General features: G+C 33.9%; 1 protein-coding gene across 7 annotated transcripts in view; it reads left to right on the forward strand.

Moving 5' to 3' along the window:
• The window catches only part of LOC120860421 (sentrin-specific protease 6-like), a 127551-nt gene that overhangs the window by 71521 nt on the left and 32646 nt on the right, over positions 1 to 23384 (forward strand). For all 7 annotated transcript variants that reach the window (XM_040236228.1, XM_040236223.1, XM_040236224.1 and 4 more), the window contains 4 exons: positions 9791 to 9939; positions 14579 to 14966; positions 19911 to 20146; positions 22670 to 22840. In XM_040236228.1, the coding sequence (XP_040092162.1) occupies positions 9791 to 9939; positions 14579 to 14966; positions 19911 to 20146; positions 22670 to 22840 (944 nt within the window). The remainder of the gene's footprint in view (positions 1 to 9790; positions 9940 to 14578; positions 14967 to 19910; positions 20147 to 22669; positions 22841 to 23384) is intronic.

Here is a 23384-nt window from a genome sequence, read left to right on the forward strand (position 1 = left end):
TCCTGTTAAGTTTTTGTTTGGTGTTCTTTTTACAGTTTTTCTAAGCATGAAAAATAACGTCTTAATTAAGATCTCTTTTTTTTTTCTTATTTCTTAAGCTTCCTTTTTGTTTTTCATTCTGATTTTGTGTTATCAGAGAATTAATAGATGTTATATGCTGTCTCTGAGTAAATATTTAATTACATTAAGAATAAATGATTTCATAATTACATTATGATTCTAACTTAAATCATCTGACTTAGCAGTGTTTAACTCATTTGCAGAAGAAATATATCCCCTCAGCTTATCAGTCAAGGCATCTTCTTTTAGAATCTTAACATACATTGATAGCTGCCAGACTTCTATGATATCTAGCTATTTTTTGATGCATTTATACTGTGTGTATTGTTCTATAACTTGCATCTTGACTTTGTTATGATATTATCTGGTTTCTGTACTCTCATTAAGAGGTACTGGAATTCCAGAGGAAAACCAAATGAAAGACACAATTAAAAGAATCAAATGGACTACAGCCAAGTCTCTTATTTTTTAATAGATGTGAAGTGACCCACTATATTTATATAGTATAATTAAATTTTTAATGTTTTGATATTATATATTATGATTAATAATTTAGCACATTTTGTGTATTTTATGTTATTTCCTTAGAAATAAAATTACCTGGTCAAAAGTTATGTACATTTTAAAGACTTTTGATATGTTTCTGCCGAAATGCTTTCTATAAAGGGTATCAGCACCCAGCAGGCATGATCTGTGTTTATTTTCTCATATGCTCCTCAGCAGTATTAGATCTTACCATTCTTTCAGGCTTTGCCAGACTGATTGGGAAGTAGTATTTGTTTTTTCACATTTCCTTATTAATGACCAGGCATTTTATATGTTAAGTGGCCATTTGAGTTTCTTCTTTTATTCATGTCTGCCTGATGTGTTCTTTGCCTATTGTGTTCTCTGTTTATCACACATATTCAGCATAGCTCAAAGTGATTTTTAAGGAGAATATAATGAGAATATGATATATGACTTTAATTTTATTTTATAATGAAAATCGGTCATAGTAACAGTGACATGATGGAGAAAACCATTTTTCTAATTTGTCTTTCTCTTTTAAAAGGTAATAAAAATAACTTAAAAGCAAATAAATAACCATAATACCATAATAAAGATAGCTGTTTGTATCCTAACTATCCTTGAGGTATAGATTTTCCAGCAGAGCTGAATTTTCAAACAAAAATAAAGGGCTATCCTTATCCTTGCTCCACCCAACCTCCAACTTCTATTACGAAAATTTTCAAACATAACCAAAAAACTAACTTTTAAAAGTGAATTTACATGTTCCAAATAGATTCTGTAATGAATACTACTTCATTATGTATTTGTATGTCTAATCATTTTTTACAAATTCATCTACTTTTTCCAGTACATTTAAAATTACAAACACCAGTTTAGTTTTACTCGTAAACACTTCAGCAGACATATGGTTAGAGTTCAATATGTATTTGTTTTCTTTTGAAATAGAATTTACATATAATGAAATTTACAAGGCATAAGTGTACAGTTGAATACATTTTGACAGGTATACATACCTTTGTAACCCAAGGCCCTGGGAACACATAGTGTAAATGATATCATCACTTCAGAATATTCCCTCATGTTCCTACCAGTTACTTCTCATTGCTGCCCCATCACAGGTAACCATTTTCACAGAAGTGGAATAATACAGTGTATACACTTTATGTGAGTCTTCTTTTCACTCAGGATGAATTTTTGACATTCACCAGTGTTGCTGTGTGCATCAGCAACTTGTTCTTCTCTAGTATTGTATTGTAGGGCTGTAACAGTTAATTTATCAATCTCCTATGATGGATACCTGAGTTGTTTCTAGGTTTGTCTGTTTGTTTGTTTTTTATGAGGAAAGCTACTATAAACATTCTTTTTATGGAGGACCATTCTTTTTTAAAGCATAGATTCAACCGCTTTTACTTGTCTCATAATAGCTTCCATATTTACCTTTTCTGCATACCTGAACATAGGGTGGTATATTAAAAAGACATTGAGCTAGAAAATCCACCAGGAAATACTCTAATCTTTTTCTTTTTTTAATCGAAGTATAGTTGATTTGCAGTTTTAGTTTCTGATGTAGGCAGAATGATTCAGTTATATGTATAGTATGTGTTGCTTTTCATATTCTTTTCCACTGGATTATTATTAATACAAGATATTGAATATAGTTCTCTGTGCTATACAGTAGGGCCTTATCTTGGTATTTGTCTATTTTATATATAGTAGTTTGTATCTGCTAATCCCTAACTCCTAATTTATTTGTCTCACCCCCTTCCCCTTTGTAAATCGTAGATTTGTTTTCTCTGTCTGTGAGTCTGTTTCTGTTGTTTTAATTGAGTCCATTTGTATCCTCCTTTAGACCCCACATATATTGATATAAGTGATGTCTTATGATGGTGTGTCTGACTGACTTCCTTTAGTATGAGGACCTCTAGGTCCATCCATGTTGCTGCAGATGGCATTCTTTCTTTCTTTTTTTATAGTGGGGTGGTATTCCTCTGTCTGTTATACGTTCATCTGTTGATGGGCATTTAGCTTGCATCCATGTCTTGCCTATTCTAAACAGTGTTGCTCTGAACATTGGAGTGCATGTAATTTTTTAAAATTTGCCTTAATGTAAGTTATTTATTTATTCTTATCCATAATATATATATTTTATTGAAGTAGAGTTGACTTACAATGTTTCAGGTGCAAAGCAAAGTGATTCAGTTATACATATATATTATTTTTAAGATTATTTTCCATTATAGATTATTGCAAGGTACTGACTATAGTTACTTGTGCTATACAGTACACCTTTGTTTCTTGTTGCCTTCCTGTTTTTTTTTTTTTTAATTATAAATCTAGCATTCTTTTCATATTAAGTCAAACAAGTGGAATCAAAATATTGCAAGGTTTTTAGTTAGGCAAAAATTGGTAAGTTTTCTAAAATATATATATTATACATGCTATTTGTGTGTATGTTTACAAAAGCCTTTCTACTACACTTGATAAGAAAGAATATCAAAGAAAGAAGAGATGGAGAAATTGGAAAATATAAAGTGAATGATATGGGAGCATTGAATATGAAATAGCAAAAGGGAAACCAGCTAGGTAAAAGTAAAATATCATAATATAGTCCAGTTGTTTTCAAACATGGCTGCTCGTTAGAAACGTATCTGGAGCTTCGGAGAAAAATAAAACAGGCATTTGTGTTTTTTTTTTTTAAATTCAAAGATAATTCTAATATGCATCTGGATTTTAAAAAGGAATTACAGGCTTTTCTATTAAACAGTAGCTTTGGTTATTTAGAATTCTGTTATTTTTCTGTTGATCAATCATGATACAGTGGTATTGAGTGAGTGAGAGTTACGTAAGCACATTAATAATAGATGTTTATCAGTTTTCACAAGAAATAGCCAGACAAAAAAATAAAAGATAATTACAATTGCAAGTCATAATGGGAACGTGGTTAACCTAACATTATAAAATAATGACATGCAATTTGGGGGTTCCAGCAGAGGGATGTGCTAAGTGGAAGTGCATACATGTACTTATTTTCATCCACACAGCCAGTCTGTGTCTTTTAATTGGTACATTTAATCCATTTAAGGTAATTTTGATTAAGGTAATTATGTATGTATGATCCAACAAAGGCGGCACTAGTTGTAAAAACTCGCCTGCCAGTGCAGGAGATGGAAGAGTCATGGATTCGGTCCCTGGGTCGGGAAGATGCCCTGGAGAAGAGCATGGCACCCCACTCCAGGGTTCTTGCCTGGAGAGCCCCACGGACAGAGGAGCCTGGTGGGCTACAGCCCGTGGGGTCACAAAGAGGCTCCGACTCTGCCAACCCATGCCTCCACAGGAGACCCTTCAGCACTACCAGGGGGTTTTGGTTCAATCTCCTGTGGGGTCACTGCTCTTTTTCTCTGGGTCTTGGTGTGGGCAAGGTTTTGTTTGTGCCCTCCAAGACTGGAGTCTCTGTTTCCTCCAGTCCTGTGGAAGTCCTGTAGGCAGATCCCACTGGCCTTCAAGCTCGTACTCCCTGGGGATTCCCAGTCCTTTTCCAGATCCCTAGGCTGCGAAGCCTGACGTGGAGTTGAGAACTTTCACGATAGTGGGAGAGCTTGTTTGGTATTATTGTTCCCCAGTTTGTACATCACCCACTGGCAGGTATGGGATTTGATTGTATCATGATTGCCCCCCTCCTACTGTCTCGCTGCAGCTTCTTCTTGGTTTTTGGATGTGGGGTACATTTTTTTGGTGGGTTCCAGCGTTCTCCTGCCGTCTATGGGGTCGCACAGAGTCGGACACAACTGAAGTGACTTAGCAGCAGCAGCAGCAGCGTTCTCCTGTCAGTGGTTGTTCCAAAGCTAGTTGTTATCTTGGTGTCCTCACAGTAGGAGTATGTCCTACTCCATTGTCTTTAACCAGAAGCCTGCATGTGTCTTTTTGAACCAGAGTTTTGTCTAGATTGCTAGATCACATAGGAGTTGTAGTTTTAGTTTTTTGAGGAACTCCATACTGTTCTCCATAGTGGCTGCACTAATTTATATTCCTGCTAACAGTGTAGGAGGGTTTTCTTTTCTCCACACCCTCTCCAACATTTATTGTTGCTGGACCTTTTAATGATTGCCATTCTGACTGGTATAGGGTGATACTCATTGTAGTTTTGTTTTTTTTTTAATTGTAAAGAATATTTTATTTAAAATATTTTAATTTTAAGAAACTTGCTTTGCAACATTATTGGTTTCTGCCATACAGCAACACGAATCAGCCGTAATTGCGCATGTATCCCTTCCCTCCGGAGCCTCCTCCGCTCGTCCCATGCCACCTCTCTGATCATCACAGAGCACCAGACTGGGCTCCCTGTGGTGCAGAGCAGCTTCTCGCCAACCATCTGTTCTACACGTGATAGTGTATGTGTGTCGGTGCTACTTTCTCCATTCGTCCCACTGTGTCCACAAGTCCGTTCTCTTCATCTGCATCTCCATTCCTACCCTGCTAATAGGTTCATCAATAGCATTTTTCTAGATTCCATATATCTGTGTTAAAATATATTTGATTTTCTCTTTCTGACATATTTCACTCTATAACAGGCTCTAGGTTCACCTCCCTCACTGATACTGACACATTTGTTCTTTTTCAAGGCTGAGTAATATTCTGTTGTATATATGTATCACATCTTCTTTATCCATTCATGTGTAGATGGACATCTAGGTTGCTTCCATATCCTGGCAGTTGTAATTAGTGTTGCAGTGAACATTGGGGTGCATCTGTCTTTTAGAATTGCAGTTTTCTCAGGGTGTATGCCCAGTGGTGGGATTGCTAGGTCATATGATAGGTTTATTCCTAGTTTTTTTTTTTTTTTTTTAAGCACTCTCCATGCTGTTCTTCATAATGGCTGTATCAGTTTACATTCCCACCAGTAGTGTAGAAGGGTTTCCTTTTCTCCACATCCTCTCCAGCATTTATTGCAGATTTTTTGATAGTGGTCATTCTGACTGGTGTGAGGGGATACCTCATTGTAGCTTTTGATTTGCACTTCTCTAATAATCTCTAGTAATTAGTGATGTTGAGTATCTTTTCATGCACCTGTTGGCCATTTGTATGTCTTCTTTGGAGAAATGTCTGTTTTCATCTTCTGCCTATTTTTTGATTAGGTTGTTTGTTTTTTATGAGCTATTTATATATTTTGGAAATTAAGCCCTTTTTGGTCACATCATTTGCAAATAATTTCTCCCAGTTCATAGATTGTCTTTGTTCAGCTGATGGTTTCTTTAGCTGTGCAAAAGCTTATTAGTTGGATTAGGTCTCATTGGTTTATTTTTTATTTTTATTTTTTGCTTTTATTTCTGTTGCTTTGAGAGACTGACCTAAGAAAACATTGGTATGATTTATAGCAGAGAATGTTCTGCTTATGTTTTCTTTTAGGAGTTTTATGGTGCCCCATCTTAATACTGGTGTTTGTTTTGCATGGTCTTGGAATAATACTCTGTTCACCTTCTCATCCCTAAAAGGTGGTGGGGTTGGGGATAGGTTTTATCTTAAGTACCTCCCTGGAGTACTTTGAGGGTTTGGAAATACCTTTCATAGTCAGCTGCTAAAACTTTCATGAGCCTCCTGTTAGGGATTTGCTGTTTTTTTATACTCATCAAGTTTTAAGTATTTAGCCATTTTATATTTCTGGCTATAATTTGAAACTAGTTAATTTTCACATGAATTATCATAATCTTCTTAGCTGTGTTTACCTTAAGATAAAGCTTCATCCTAAAACTTCTAAGTATGTCATTCTTTCTGTTTCTGTCTTTCTTTTGGTACCCTATAATGTTGATTGAGGGAGGGGTCAGATTTTAAAATTGTTTTCCTCTATTGTCTTTTTTTGGGGGCCAAAATTTATTTTCTTAAAAATTAATGAAAATCTTTGAAATCATTTTGTAATAGCAATGATACAGAAGTTTCCATATTACAGATATAATCCAGCTGAAAAAGGATATACTAATATATATATAAGCTATTGTAAAATAAACTTTGGGGGGAACATATGAACATTAGGTGTTCAATGTGAATGAGCATCTTATATTTCCAGGTGAGGAAATTACTGATTTCTAGCACATTATTTAATTGGGCCCATGAAATGATTACAGGATTGGGCTTGTTAGGCCATAAATGAGGATTAAGTACAATATTGAAGGCAGTATTTTACATGCCATCTTATGGTGTAAATCTTTAAGTTGGGAAAGCAGTTTCTTTTTTATCTGATTTGCCAAAATTAGTTTCTCCAGAATTAATTTTCTCAGAGTAATTAGTGAACCAGTCATAGTACTGGATTATTTAACATTAGCTTTTTTGGTACTTTGTATATTGGTTCTGGGTTTTTCTTCTGGTATGTGTGCATGTGTTTAGTTATCTGTTTTATATATAGTGGTGTATATTTGTCAAGAAGAAAAAGGAACCCTTCTACCTTGTTGGTGGGAATGTAAATTGGTATAGCCACTGTGGAGAACAGTATGGAGCTTCCCTAAAAAACCAAAAACAGAGCTCCCATAAGATCTGTCAATCTCACTCCTGAGCATACACCCAGAGAAAACCACAATTCAAAAAGATACCTGCACCCCAGTGTTCATTGCAGCACTACCAGCAATAGCCAGAGCATTGTAATAGCCAGAGCAGCAACAGATAGAGCATTGTAATAGCAATAGCCAGGAAGCATCCTGAATGCTCATCAACACAGGAATGGATTAAGATGTGGTACATATATACACTGTTTTTCTCTATTATCAGTAAAAATTTTTCTGTTTCTTTCAGGGCTTGGGCCACTCGTTTCTCCCTTGTTAATTATGGGGTAGAGAAAAATGTGACTTAGACATGATGAGATAGCAACAGTGGACAGAAGAGTGTGATTATATGATCTGGATTGAAATGATAATAGTTTTTAAAATGTCATTCTCTTAAGTAGGGTCTGGCAGGAAGATGATATAGAGACATACTTGAGCAAAATGATTTGCAAAGATTTTGTAGGGTTTACAGAGATTCCTAAAATATGTTTAAAAGGAAAAAGCTCTTTTGTATACATACAAAAATTTAATTAGTAAGATCAAAAAAAGTTGGAGGAGAAAATCCCATGTTTTAAGATAGCTGTCTCTGTAAATTAAATTATGCCAGTAATCGGTTGTGTATTCCAGATAACTATATTTTCTGAATTCCATATCTTGTCTGCCTCCCCCCCTTTTTTTTTTCTTAGTGCCACATTCTAGTTCTTTAATATTCATTTAGTTGGAAACTTATTTTTAGATCTGATCTAATCCATTTAACACCATACCAATGTTAGCTTTCATAGGAATATAACCAACACCTGGATGCTCTGGCTGGAGCAGCTGCTCCGTAACCTAAGGTGTTCTTGGGAACAGCTTTTCCTTCCTCTCCCTGGCTGAGTCCTGACGTATCTAGATCTGTTACTAAAACATGTGTCATACGATGTTTTGTAATGTGATTCATTAATCCAGTAAACATGTTTTGAGCCCTTGCCTTGAGAAGTTTCTAAACAATGAGAAAACATGTGAGTAAAACGTTGTTTCTACTGTTTCAGAGCCTACAGTATAATGGAGAAAACAGATCAGTGTAAATAATTAGCAGAGAATGAAATGAGTGCTAATAGAAGTATGGATAAAGTGCTGTGGAAGCTCTGAGGATGTGCTTCATCATGCATAGTGTGGGCTAGAGGTAGCTTCTTAATGAAGAATAGTTTGAATTTACTAGATAAATAGGGAGGACTTTGCTTGCAAAGAGAATGACATATCTATGAGGGTGAGAAAGAAAATACCCTGGAGAAATGCTCTTCTTTGAGGTATAGTGTTTTTGTTTCTTTTTAAAATTAAGACTGGAATATCAATACAAACTTCACCTTGCCAAGATACGGGGTTTAGACTTTTTTCCTAAGCTACTGAAATTACTGAAAGATTTTCAGCATTAGGGAGAAGGAAATGCCAACCCACTCCAGCATTCTTGCCTGGAAAATCCCATAGACACAGAAGCCTGGCAGGCTGCAGTCTTTGGGGTCACAAAGGATTGGACATGACTGTGTGATTAACACTTTAAACATTAGAATGATTAGATCATTTGAAAGATCACTTTGGCAGTAGTGGAGAATGATTTGAAGCAAACAAAATTGGAATGAGGGAGATCAATTTAGGCAGGAGTTAAGCATCTGAAATATAGTGGCAGTGGAATTGGAGAGGAAGGAATGAGTTTAAGACCCTTGACTGTAGTAGAATTCCCTTGACTGTGAGGAAGGACTCACTGGGACAAGTCAGCGATTACGTAGATTTCTAGCTTCGGTGTCCAGGAAAATAAAGGTATTCTGACTGAGCAAATGCTGAGGAGGTGGAACTCTGTGATTGCACCAAGCAACAATAATTGCATGGGTTTCTTAAGACAGTTTTAGAGGATGTTAAAGATAAGAAAATGGAAATATTTAACATACTTGGGATTATGCAGGTAGAACACCTTTGTTGTAGATTTATTAACTTTTAATGCCTTTTTATTTTATTTTTAATTGGAGGATAATTGCTTTACAATGTGTTGGTTTCTGCCATACAACATGAATTAGTCATCAGCGTAGGTTCATTAACTTTTGATTTAGATATATGTTCAGTTTTCTTTGCTGATGAAGTCAAATTGTAATGAATTTTAAATTGTTCTGTTTGAAATTTGTGAAATCATTTAAAAATTCTAATTATGAATTAATTAGAAATGAAAATGGTTGACTTTACATTGAAAAATAATGAAGAAAATTCTCTTTTGTGTGTCTTGAATTTAAAAAGCCATTAAATTGAGAATTACTTTCCTTTATCGAAACAGTTGTACCCAGCATTTGAATTCATATTTTTGTCATTACTGATCTAAGAACAATAACATAGGAAAAAGAAACTTGTGCATGACTCAGTGCAGAAGGTGCTCTGTTGCCTTAGTAGCACAGAATAAGCTGAAGAGAATATTGGTACACTTGATGAAAATGGTACACAGTAGAGCAGGTGGAAAGTGATCCTGGTGAAGGACAGACAAGAGCAACCAGGAGATGGCTACTGGCTCTGGCCTAAAGTTCTATTTTTCTCTATTGTACATATTGAAACATTAATTTCTTTTAGCTAAAACATCATTTGACAATATGAGTTAGTATTTTTTTCATGGTGAAAAATGAGAAATTTATAAAGTTTAATTTTAGTACTCCCTCCCCCCCCTTTTTTTTTAGATCGTATGATGAAAAAAACAGAAGAGTCTGAATCACACCTGGAGTCTGAAATTAAAAGGAAAGTTGCACAGAAACGTCACAGTAGTATATATCAGTCTACCCCACCTTCTCCGTCTCCTGCTTCCAAAAAATGTTTAACTGATTTAGAGGTGGGTAGAGAAATTATTCTTTGCTGCTAATCAGTTGGTATTTTTATTAATATTATTTTTAGTACTTATTAAATTCTGGTGATCTTTTCAAATAGGACTGCAAGAGAGCTAGAAAAGGTTACTTTGGCAAACTTTCCTGCCTTCATTAGATCATTTTTCAGTTGTCACAAATCCAGAATATATATCTTTCTGAAAAGACGTATGAATACTTCCCTACACCATACTTCACATAATCGCTCTCAATCAGAATTTTTTTAAATAAAATTCTCATGTATAACCAGAGTACAACTGTCAAAAATGTTTAATTAACATGGACCCAGAATTATCATCTAATGCACAAACTCCATTCACATTTTCTCTAACCATGTCCTTTATGGAAACAGGATCCAGTTCAGGATCATGTTACACTGAGTTGTGGTCATCTTCAGTCTTCTTTAATCTGGAATAATTCCTTGATGTTCCTTTGTCATTCGTAACCTTGATATTTGTAAGAAATATAGGCCACTTATTTTGTACCTTAAGTTGAATTGGTCTGCAGGTTCTTCATGATGTATATATTTTTCAAGATTCCTCAGAGGTGATGCTATGATCTTATTGCATCATATCAGGAGGTATATAATGTTGATTTTGACATTATTGCTGATATTCACTTTTATCTTGTTTAAGATGTACTCTTCTAGATTTTTCCAGGTATTTTATTTTTAGTTTTTATTTTTTCTCTTTTCATTATTTATTTTATTTTTTGTTTCATATGTGATATACATGTTTCAATGCCATTCTTCCAAATCATCCCACCCTCTCCCTCTCCCACAGAGTACAAAAGACTGTTCTATACATCTGTGTCTTTTTTGCTGTCTCGTTTTCCAGGTATTTTAGTAGGTGTTTTCAGTGGGTATTTCTGTGTACTCAGTTACTCATTTCATGTCTGACTCTGTGACTCTGTGGACTGTAGCCTGCCAGGCTTCTCAGTCCATGGAATTTTCCAGGCAAGAATACTAGAGCAAGTTGCCATTTCCTACTCTAGGGAATCTTTCCGACCCAGGGATCTAACTTACATCTCCTGCACTGGCAAGCGGATTCTTTACCACTGAGCCACCTGGGAGTTCCCTAGTGTTTCTATACTTATTTGTTAATAAGAGTTTTTTCTTATCTCACATTTACCATAGTTTCTATTTTTAACAGCATGGAGACATAGATTCTTACTTTTCTCAGAAAGGTTATTCTCCACAGCTGAGCAATTTGAGCAGTTTGAGCAATTTGATGGTCAAATTGCCCTAGATTTGGCCCATGGAAAGTTCTTCAAGCTGGCTGTTTTCTTTTTGACGTATCCCCATCATTATTTGAGTACCTGCTTTCTGGTATAACCAGGTGGTCTAGATTTCTTTGTATTTCTCTGTATCAGCTCTGTAGTCATGCATTTCTCCAAGGAATCATTGTCTGTATAAGTGAAAGGAAGATATTTGGGCAGCAGTTGTGCTTGTTGCTACTGGATGTCAAATTTGTAGGCCCTCCCAGCAGACTGAACTAGGAATATTTGTGTATATATGTGTTAATATTTAGTATATATTAAAATTCATGAGTGTACATTGATAACTCCAATTCTAGTCCACCACCACAGTGTTTATTTTAGCCTTTTGTGCTTTGCATGTTTTTGTAACTCCCTTCTCTGACTGAGAAACCTCTCTGCCATTATCTCCAGTGTATTTGCTCAGTTGAGTTTTCTGTGACCAGTCTTTTGGCACACAAACCTAAGGTTGGCTTGGGCTCTGCTGTCATCACCCACACTGCTTAGCCCTTTGCTGGACCCATGGAAAGGCGGAGAAAAGAAGAAAGCTGCTTCCCCACCCCACACCATCCTTCCTTCCTTAGGCATGCCAGCTAAAAGCCTCAGAATTTTTTTTAACATTGAAAATATATTTTCTTTCTTTTTACTCTTTACTTCTGTGCCACTTATTCTTTTCTTAGTGGAGATAAAGAATAGATTGTAGCCGTCCTCTATGTAATTCTAAATTTTTTAACAAGATGAGTGGTTTTTCTTTCCATGTATAGTCTGTGAAATTTCACATTACATACTGCTTGTAAGAAAATGAAGTCTTTGGTATTTAATGAGATTATAACAGGTTCAGGATATTTAACAAAACATGAAATTGTCTCAGTGGTGTCTCATCAAAGACATGCTTATTCTTATTAAGTATACAGGTTATTAATGTGTATAGACTGGCAGATAATATGTGATAATGAGATTTGGATTTATTTTAAAGTGTTCCATGGACCAAAGAGGGGGGAGATGACACTTTAATTAATCTTTGTTTTCTGAAGGAATTTATATTTAACAAAAACTGTTAAGAAAATTTGCTACTTTACTAAAAATAATTGAATAATGTTGAGACTCTAGTTTTTTGATCACGAGGTTGATGGAATTCTTAATCTCTGGTTTTTATCATGAGCATGTAAGACCGTGTTTGGTTAGCTGCTCTGCATTTTGTTCCTCATTGCTGCAAGCAGTTCTAGGGCACCTGTTTCTTAGCCTGTGGATGGCGTATGATACTAGCCCATGATATAGTTCCTTCTACATTTTAATATTAAAATTTTTAATAGTAGGGAAGTGCTTTTTCTGTTTCAGTATCAATTTTATAAAAGCAGATATGTGAAAGTATTGTTTTTCTATAGGGTTCTTTTTATTGAAATGTACCCTTTATTACAGACACTAAAGTATTGGAGCCAGTCTGAACCCAGCTTGATGATATCCTTGATTCTTCTTAATAAAAGACAGAATTAGCTTACATAGAGCTGACTCCCACTGTGACAAATGAGGGTCTAGTTTTCACGTAAATGGATGTGTTTAAAGCCTAGCTAGATGTGGAGATCTATGCTCATCATGAAAATGAGGGGGTTTAGATTTTTTTTTTTTTTTAAGAAGTTTAGATATTTCATCATCAGGTAGTATGTAAGTAGGTACTGCTCCTGTTCGCATAAATTACATATGCATTCAAAATAGCATAATTGAATTCTTTATGTCTTGGCAGAGGGAAAAAAAAAAAAGTACAATCTACATATGCCAAGCTGAAGTTCTACATATTAAGTTTAATTTTGCCCTGGTTGGTTTTCATTCCTTTGTATTATCTGGGTAACAAATTTCATTCCTTTTTGTTGTCTGGGGTAGACCCTCAAATAGGTAACATGGTATAATAGAACAGCTTTGTCATGGTCAGTTGGGCAAACTTAGCAATTTCTCTGTCAGTTTTTTTCATCTTTACAGCAAACAGGTAAGTCCAGAGTAGTGGTCTTTATAGGCCTTTTTTGCTTGTGTACATATTTTTGAGTCATAAATTTACATAAAATAAAAATGCATAGAACTTAAGCATTCAGTTTGGTGAATTTTGAAATGTAATTCTATACATTTAATCATATATAATTACCACCTATCTGTTGGTCCTGCAACTACTTGATGTCTTCTGTCACCTAAAAGAATTTTAAATGATTATATTATCCTCTTATGTATTCTTAAGTTGACATTTAAGCATTTTTCATCCTGAATTTAAAAGGTCACACAGGATGTAATAGTTGACACAGTGAAAAGGAGTTACCTTTTAAAATAGAATATTTAGATCAGTTTCCTTATATATGGATCTGGGCACATCCAAATTAATAATATACATTTGTTAATAGTATATAATTATTAAAGCCATATATTTTATACAAAGTTTGATGAATAGTTTGATGTAAAAGCAAATTATTGGAGGTGCATCTTTTAATTAGAGACAGACTATTTTTCTCAATTATTTTATATGTCCATGGATGAATATTATGTTACATATTGAAACTGGATTCAGCATCTATTCATGTTTTCCTTCTTATAGATGTAAGTGCTGAAGAAGCTTGTTCACATAAATAGGTACATGAGTATGAGAGCTTTATTACAGTAATATCACCAAATACCTTGAAGTCCTTCTACATTATAGGCTTCAAAATCATATGATACTCTACTGTCAAAAAAACTTTTTTAATGGTATCATAATTGTAAGAGGCCTAGATTGGGCCTTCCTTGAACTATTTTTGTAGCACTGATAATTTAGAAATAAATTACCTTGTAAAAGATTGTCTTAACTAGAACTTAGAATCAATTCATTTTTCCAGCATGTAACATTATCTTTTTGTTTGGTTTGGTGATTTTTATACCCTAGGGCCATGTACCATTTTAATATTTCAAATGGAAGTTGGATTTAGGATTCTTTTTTTTTTTTTTTTAAGTATGAGAACAGTTGTGGCAGGTGATACTTTGACATAAGCATAATCAGACCAGTTTTTGGAAGGGTTATATGTGTGACTTGAACATCTAAATATTGATTTACCTTAAGATTATTTATGCCCTGTATGCCTTAGGAAATCTTTATGTAGCCCTTGAGGAATACACATACTCTGATTTGAAGACTGCTGGACTAGATGGTTTAGAAAATTCCTTCCAGTGTTGTGACGCTAAATCCCAAGTAACATTCAGGATTTTGTGGTAGCCATAGTGATGGTGATGAGAAATAGGAGATTAATTTTGAGATTATTGTTGTTGTTGTTCCATGATGTTGAAATACAATGCCAAAGTCTTTTTTTTTTTTTTTTTCCTTTCTTTCTTTTGGATTTTAAGGTTTCTAAACACTGTGGATTTTGTCCAAAATGTGGGAAAGAAAAAGAAAATCAGACCAAATGCCAAAGTTGTGGTATTCCTTTTTCTAAGGATTTGCAGAGAAATTGCAGACAAACTGTAACTTTGAATGACTCTGCTGGATTATCATTAAGAACATCAATTCATCAGAATTCTGGAGGACAGAAGTCACAAAACACAATATTACCAGTCAAGAAGTTTTATGGCAACAGTGTGGGAAAGATTCCAATTGATATTATTGTGAGCTGTGATGAGAGTGGACAGAATTATTTACATACTAATGGAAAAGTCATTTTATCTAGGGCAAAAGTAGCCAAAATCACAAACCTGAAAGAAAGGAAAACAAGCCTGTCAGACCTAAATGATCCAAGTAAGTATTTTACTCTCTTTAGTATTGCTTATATGGGTCTAATATTTTTCACATATATTTTTAATGTGAGCATGAGCATATTTCTGAAGTGTAGCTTTAAAAGGTTTTTTGTATCAGTTATATGACATGCTTTTTGGGTAGATTATTAAAACTGCCCATGTAATTGAAAAATAATAACTGACTTAGACTTTGTCCTTACCCTATCCATTTTAAGTAGTTTTTTTTTTTTTAAAGAAAAGGCATAGATCTTGGCCCTAGTCTTAGGTCAGTTGCCAGTTAGGACCAACTTTCTAACTTTGACCCAGTTACTTTAATCTCTCTGATCTCTAAGTGGATATATTTCCTGCCTGATAGTGTTATTGAGGGAGTAAATTTAAAAATAACATGAAGTGCCTAGCATAACTCAATAAAGCATTTGACAAAAGAAAGGACTCTGAAAATTCACTCCCTTACTACTGTTGTTCCTCCTCTAAATCCTTTTCCTGTGTTTAGTCACATGTACATGCGTGTATGTATATGAAATACAGTCCTTTTTATAATAAATAGCATAAGATTGGAAACAGTCATAGACTGATTAAATAAACTTTAGTGTAGGTAGCTGGAAGGGGGGGAAACTTAATATTGTATAGAATGATTTTTAAGCTATTTTATCAAATGAATTAAAGCAAGGTACAAATCAGAGTTTATAGTATGCTACTCTTTATTTGTGATGGATAGGAGAATTTATATACCTTGTTGGTGGTTGAATGCACAGAATTATCTCAAATTAATTTAAATTAAAATAATATTGTGGCTATACATCCTTAATGTTTAAATAAAACTCCAGAGAGGTCCTAACTGGATTCAGTAATTTTATTAATAATAATGTTGCTGTTTTTACATACATATTGATAAAAACAAGCCAGCAATTATATGACTGTCTCCAGAAACCAAGATGTTCAATATTGGAGAAAAGGAATACAAAAGCAAAATCAAAGAAGTGAAAATAACTAACTTTGAATTTGAATTGAAGATAATACTGAAACTTATTATATATCAATATTTTCTATTGAATAGAAAGTATCTCTTAGCTTTGCCCATGAAATATGTCTGGAAACAGTAAGCAAACCTTGTATAAAAACAACTTTAGTTCCCATATCCCATATCTGTGTTTCTAATACCATTTTCCACTAAAAATAATCAGAGCTCTTCAGAGAAATGGCTGACTCTAGGTCTGGAACACAAATGTGTGAGATAAATCTCAATCACTGAGTTGTATCAGGAAGCGTGGAAACAGTCACAAATAGCTAAGGTCATGTCAGAAGCACACAGCCAAAATGAAAAGGCTTTACTCAGTAACCAAGACTGAATCTGCTTGGGCCACAAAAGGAACCATAACTACTATGTATTGAAATATGTTAAATATATCACAATTAGTTCATAATGATACCCGCCTACTCTCTGACAGAGAGAAAAGCTCCACCTTATAAAAGGGATAAAATCAAGAAGTTTTTCAACCTCAAAAATGTATCAAGTCCTATTTTAATTCAGTGTGAGAAACCTTAACCTATACCAGTATATTAGCTTATTTTCCGAAAGAGCTTGATTTGTAAAGGAATTTCTGTATGATAGCTGTCAAGCCAACACTCTGTTATGATGTTATGAGGATGTCTATATTGAATATGAATATTTTATGACACATTTTAGTGTTATACCAATGCAATATTAAATATGTTAATATCATTTGAATATTTCCTAATGGTGAGGTTGTTATGTAAAATTTTACCGTAAGATATCAACAGAACTCTAAAACTTAATAGGCAATCACTGGGTATTATTCTGACCCAGACTTCCATGCTGGAAACTCAGCTTGCTGAGATTTCCAGGATGAGGGGAACTGGAAGTTAGTAAGACTGAGTTAGTAAGTAAAAAAAAAACAAAGTGAATCTATGTGGTTTTGAGGTGCCTTAAGCAGTTTACTATGAATTAAAACCATAAAGCCTAATTTTGTTTCCTTCCCCTCCAGAAAAATTAAAAACCATGTTTCTCAGTAATGTATATAGAAAAAATATTTTCTGTTTTAAGATATTTATTACATGCTTATTGGTCCTGCTTATAAAAGTTTATATACTAACCAGTTTAGTTTGGTTTTTACAATCCTGTGAGGTAGTTACTAATATAACCCTATTCTATAAATGAGGCAATCTATGCTTAAGGCTTCTCATTGTTATGTACATATATGCTGTTGGAGTTTAGATTTTTTTTTTTTTTAATGATTTTTCTGGTTTCAAAGTCTTTTGTTTACTTTATCATTCTTAAATTTGTGTTCCTATTAAAATGATTTATTATTATGAAGCTTTTGTTCCATCCTTGGTGGTCAAATAATAAATAAAATGTAGTGTCTCAAGTAGTGATAAGTTCTGTGTAGAAAAGTGAAGCAGTTCTGGGAAATAGAGAGTGACAAGTGTCACAGTGAAGAAGCTTGCAGTTTTAGATCATAGAATTTTAGATAGGTAGGTGGAAAAGTTACTTGATAAAGAAACTTTTGAACACTGCCTAGAATGAGGTGAGAAAGAAGATAGCCTGATTTCTATGGGAACAAGTTTGGAATGTAAATGCAAAGACCAGTATTAGTCTGCTTAGCTTGCCATAACAGAATACCACAGACTGAGTGGGCTTAAATTTATTGTCTTACAGTTCTGGATGCTGAAAGTCCAAGAATAAGGTGCCATCGGGATTGGTGTCAGGTGGAGGCCTCTCTTCCAGGCTTGCAGACAGCCACCTTCTTCATGTGTCTTTACATGCCCTTCCTTTTGTGCTCACAGAGAGGGAGAGAGATCTCTGGCATCTCTTTTACCTATGACACCAGTCCTATCAGATTGAGGCTTCACCTTTAAGACCATGTAACCTTTATTATCTCTCTATAGGCCCTATTTCCACATATAGCCACTTTGGGGATTAGGGCTTCAGTATATGGATTTTAAAGGGACAGAATTTAGTTCAAAGCAGACTCTGATGCAGAATCTTAGGTATATACTTATATAGAATATATTCCATGTTTTGCAGAGAATTAAAGCAGTTATAAGAACAGCTCTTTAACTATTATCATCTTTGCATACTCTCTCCCTGTTTGCTTTGTAATTATGGTGACATTGAGCACAACCCTCATTTACTTTAAATTAATAAAACAAGAACTATGTAGTACAGTTCTATCTGTTGATGCATTGGAGCTTTAAAATAAGTTTTTGATAGAGTAAGATATAGAAGTTTTAATGTTCCTGAAGCACAAAAAAATGACTGTAGATTGAACACTAGGCTTACTGTTGAATATGTGCTTCTGTGTAGCTCTTCATAAACAATATAAGCAGTTATGAATTTTTCTAAAGCTTTTATACATCAGGTACTATGCCAATAAATCTTTTGTACATTAAATCATTTGTTCCTAAGACTTTGTTGTCCCCTATATCACAGAGGAGAAACTGAGGCAAATGACTAGTAAGTGGCAAGACCCTAACTTTCAAGTGTGTGTAAACTGACTTGAAAACTAGCGTCTTGGGCCTTCTAATCTGGCATGTTACATTTTCTGTTAATAAAAATATTACTTCTGAAAAACATTTGAGACTGGATAGCAAAATTAAAAGATGAATGGTGTGATGCTGGGGTGATTCCTCTCTGGGTGTTGTTATATGACTCAGAAATAATAACTAAGCATTTATGTTTATGATATATGATAGGGGAAAACAGAATTGCTCCTACAAGTTTTTACATTCTTCAACACATGACTTTCTTTACCAGATAGTATTTTGGACACTGGAAATATAGCAGTAAATAAGGCAATATTCTTGTTCTTTATACTTTATTTTAGTGGGGAGAAACAAATGAGTAAGTGTATATCCACAGCAAAAGACAACAGAAATTTAAATTAGTCGATGTGAATAAGCAAGTACCTGTGTGCTTACTTTATATTGGGTAGTTAATCAAAAAGTGGTATTTAAACCAATTATTTGATGACAAAAGTACAAAAGTGTTAGAATTACAGTTAGATAGAAACAAGCTGGAGGAAAAAATGAAGTAGTGTGAGAAAGTAGCCTGGGTCCAAATTACATACATCTATGAACCAGAGTAAGGAGTTTGGATTTTGACTCAAGTGCAGTATGCTGGCTCTGCAGAATTTGATAGATGAGTTTGAAAAGATTCACTAATAAGTACATGGTATAAGAGCAAATTACCTTCATGTAATGTCTTAGCCATGTTCATTTACTCAACAAGATTTACTGCATATTAGGCATTGGTCCAATAATTGTGGCTCAGCTGGTAAAAAATCCACCTGCAATGCAGGAGACCTGGGTTTGGTCCCTGGATTTGGTCCCTGGGTTGGGAAGATCCCCTAGAGAAGGGAAAGGCTACCTACCCACTCCAGTATTCTGGCCTAGAGAATGCCATGAACTGTATAGTCCATGGGGTCACAAAGAATCAGACACTACTGAGTGACTTTCACTTTCAGGCACTGGTTCAAGTTCTCCCAAAGACTAGTAACGATATTAGTGATTTCTTGTGTGAGGTAAAAATTATTTGATCACATGCAGTCTTACAGACTTTTAAAATGCATGCTATCTTATGAATAATTTGTATGCAAATTCTCTTCATACCTAAGACTTTCTGGAACTCTGAAATAGACCTAATGATAAACATGTAAGTGTTGTTGTAACTTGTCTGTGTTTCTGTGTGGGTGATTGTGATGAGTTGTAGAATTAATTTTACATTTGTATGTTATATAAAAAATGCCAGTTTAATTGCTCTACAAATTTAACTTTTCTTCAAATAGAGTGGATTGTATCTTCATTTTTATTAATCTCAGATCAGGAGATCTAAAGCAGATTTGGTGTATTTCCAACTTTTGTCATGGACTTACATTTTTAACTGACCAGAATGAAATACCTGAAATACTTAACACTTTCTTTGTAGTCATTTTGTCCAGTGATGATGATGACGACGACGACAACGACAGGATTAACAGAAGAGAAAGCATCTCTCCTCAGCCTGCTGATTCAGCGTGTTCTTCCCCAGCACCATCCACTGGAAAGGTAGAAGCAGCTCTAAATGAAAACACTTGTAGAATAGAGCATGAACTAAGAAGCATTCCAGCAGACTCAGAATTAAATACAGTTACATTGCCAAGAAAAGCAAGAATGAAAGACCAGGTACTTTTCACATTTATTAACATTTATTCAGATTTCTTCTTTGATATGTAAATATTTGGGGGGGGATGATAATTTGGTGGTATCAATAGAAAAAAATGAATTATCCATTAAGTAGAACTTAAAATAACACTGGGAAGATTATTGAAAGAACACTAAAGCATACAGAAAAATATATTTTAAATAAAGGCCTAAAGTGTAAAATTTCAACAAAAAGAAACAACATCAACCTTTAGTAAGCAAAATATAAGTGTAAAGTGCATATATTTGTATAATCTAGTAGACAGTAAGAGATCATTTTAACTTGGGTATATTTTATTAATAGCATAATATGGTTATAGTATATTTTATGTTTTAAAAGTTAGAAGGAAAAAGAAAATTTAAAAAAGATAGGAATAGACCAAAAGAAGGGAAATTCAGATAATAAACCTTTATAGGAAAAGTACATATCAAAGAAGATAAAATATAACCATATACTTAACAAACTTTCACAATTGATGCAAATCAGTTAACACATACATTGGCAAAAATCCAAGGTAAAGGGTACTTTCCTTATATGTTGATGAAAAAAAGGTAAGTTGTGGCCTTTTGGAAAAAGAGTAAAAGCATCTACTGAAATATTTAAAATGTATACTGAATGACTAAGTAATTCATTCCCTAGACAAAAGGAATCTTTAACCTCCAGTGCTTTGATTATGTATACAAATATAATTATTAGCAAACAGTCATTTTAATGATTGATATAGAAATTATGTAGGGACTTCCCTGGTGGCTCAGAGGTTAAAGCATCTGCCTGCAATGTGGGAGACCTGGCTTCGATCTCTGGCTTGGGAAGATGCCCTGGAGAAGGAAATGGCAACCCACTCCAGTATTCTTGCCTGGCGAATCACTTGGAGGGAGGAGCCTGGTAGGCTACTCCACAGGGTGGCAAAAAGTCGGACACGACAGAAACTTCACTTTCACTTTCATAGAAATTACTGAAGAAACTATAGTATATATGTACCGTGGATTACTACTCAGCCACTGTCAATGAAAATTGGAGCTGTATCAATGGCTTAGGATTTTCTACATGGCACTGTTTAGTGAGAATACTGAGATGCAGAAATTATGTGCATATTTTCTTATTTTTGTAAAAAGAACCTAAAAAATAAATTTGTATGTTAAAAAGTTGTATGTACATATGTCAGGAATTTGTACATATGTCAGGAATTCGGAAAGTTGTAGATTAAAATATGGAAACATACATATTTGATTGTTAAGATTGGATCAGTAAGAAATGAAAAACCAAAAGTAACTATAATAATAGAAAAAATATAGGCTGATAATTAGTGTAATCTTAGGAAATGCCTTTCCAAACATTTCAGCACAAGCAAAAGTAATAAATGAAGAGATGATTATATTTGTTTCAATGGAAAGTACAATGCAGTGAACCAAAACACCATCCACAGAATTTAATAGGTAATGCAAATGGGAAAAAAATAGTGAAATATGTGACAGAGGATAAGTTGGTCCTTTACATAGTTTTGATTTGTTAAAAATCAAAAAATAGAAGCAACTATAGAAAAATGAATAAAGGATATAAATAAGAGGGGGTTTTCTGTTTTTTTTTTTTTAAGTAAAGTACAAAAAAAATTAAAAATTATTTTTAAGTGTTAGATTGCTGGAAATTACCTAACTTAACTATTGAGCTAAGTAAAATCTCATTTGAAGAAATAATTCTAAAACTAAAAAAAGTTTTAAACCTCTCTAATAGATATCTGTTAATAACCTGGGAAAATATTCATTTAAATCAAGATCTTGTTTTTGTTTTTGTTTTTTTTTTTTGATGATAAGGATTTTGACATCTTTACTTTTAATTGCATTCAATTTAAATATATACTTATAAAGACACTTTTATATTATGATTAATTTGCATTTGGGGATGACTGAAATCTTAATTCAACAGATCGTCTTTCAATAGTTTTTAATATATAAAGAAGCATCATTTTATAATGTAAATAGCAATTTTCCTAAATTATCAGTTTTCTAAAGAGCTGCTAATTTAGTCCAAATACAGCAACTACTACCACTCTTACTAGATAACTTTTATCCAGCATTTTACCATGCATGAAGCACCATGCTAAGCTACTTATATGCATTATTAGCTCATTTGAGTAAATACTGTTACATTTTAGTTTAGGAAACCAAAATTTTTAGTTTAGAAGTTATTATTATAAGTTTTACAAGATCAGATCATTGAAAGGTAGTAAACCTATTTTTTGAACCCAGGCTGTCTGATTCCTAAAGGACCATTTCTCTCTGCTTAGCTGTTACTGAAGTTTCACCTAATAACTAGGTAAAGTGGAACAGGAAGAGTTTACCGTTATTGTTATAAAATCAATAAATACTTATGTAGCACTGTTGAAGTAAAATCAATTTTATGTTTTGATAATTACGTTTCTTCTGTTGGGTCATCTTTGCTATGTCTACTTAGTTTGCAGTCTTGTTTTAATAACTTACTAAGTGAAAATTTTTTTCCTTTTTCAGTTTGGTAATTCTATTATCACCACACCTCTAAAACGTCGCAAAGTGATTTCTCAAGAAATTTCAGTTGATCCTGTATCTTTAAGCTGCCAAAGTTCCTCTGATACTGTAGTTTTAAACTGTCGAAGTATACGAGTAGGGACACTCTTCCGACTATTAATAGAACCTGTAATTGTAAGTACGCACTATGCTCTTTACTACCAATTATAAGATTCAGAATTTAATATATAATATTTTAAAATTTATAAGTTAAAATATTTAATAGAACATTGCAATTATTTCAAGATTTCAAATTGCTTTAAGAATATGGACAATTATAAATAGCTACTCACCATAAAAATTAGTAGGTAAAAACTTGGTCATATGTATTCTGATAAAAAAATTTTTTAAATTATAACATAATATTCAAAGTAGTGCGTAATCATTATAGGAAAATGTTTATTCTCACTGAGTTGGAATTCACTCCAGTGTGTTCCCGTTTTATTTTCATGTCAGCCCAATGCATGAAAACAGTATTTTGAGGAACTTTATGAGAAAAAGAATTGAAAAGCTTTGGGGTCTGCATAAAAATGTCTTGTGACATAGTGACTCCTAGAAATAGATTATTGGACTTTGGTGGCCGCCCAAGAGGCATTGTGCTTTTGAACTAGTTCAGTGTCCAGAGAAGCCAAAGAACTTTCTTTCGTCCCTTTATCTTACCTGTCACACCTGTCTCATT

Source organism: Oryx dammah, unplaced genomic scaffold, assembly GCF_014754425.2.
Source record: "Oryx dammah isolate SB20612 unplaced genomic scaffold, SCBI_Odam_1.1 HiC_scaffold_11072, whole genome shotgun sequence".
NCBI classification, from domain to species: domain Eukaryota; kingdom Metazoa; phylum Chordata; class Mammalia; order Artiodactyla; family Bovidae; genus Oryx; species Oryx dammah.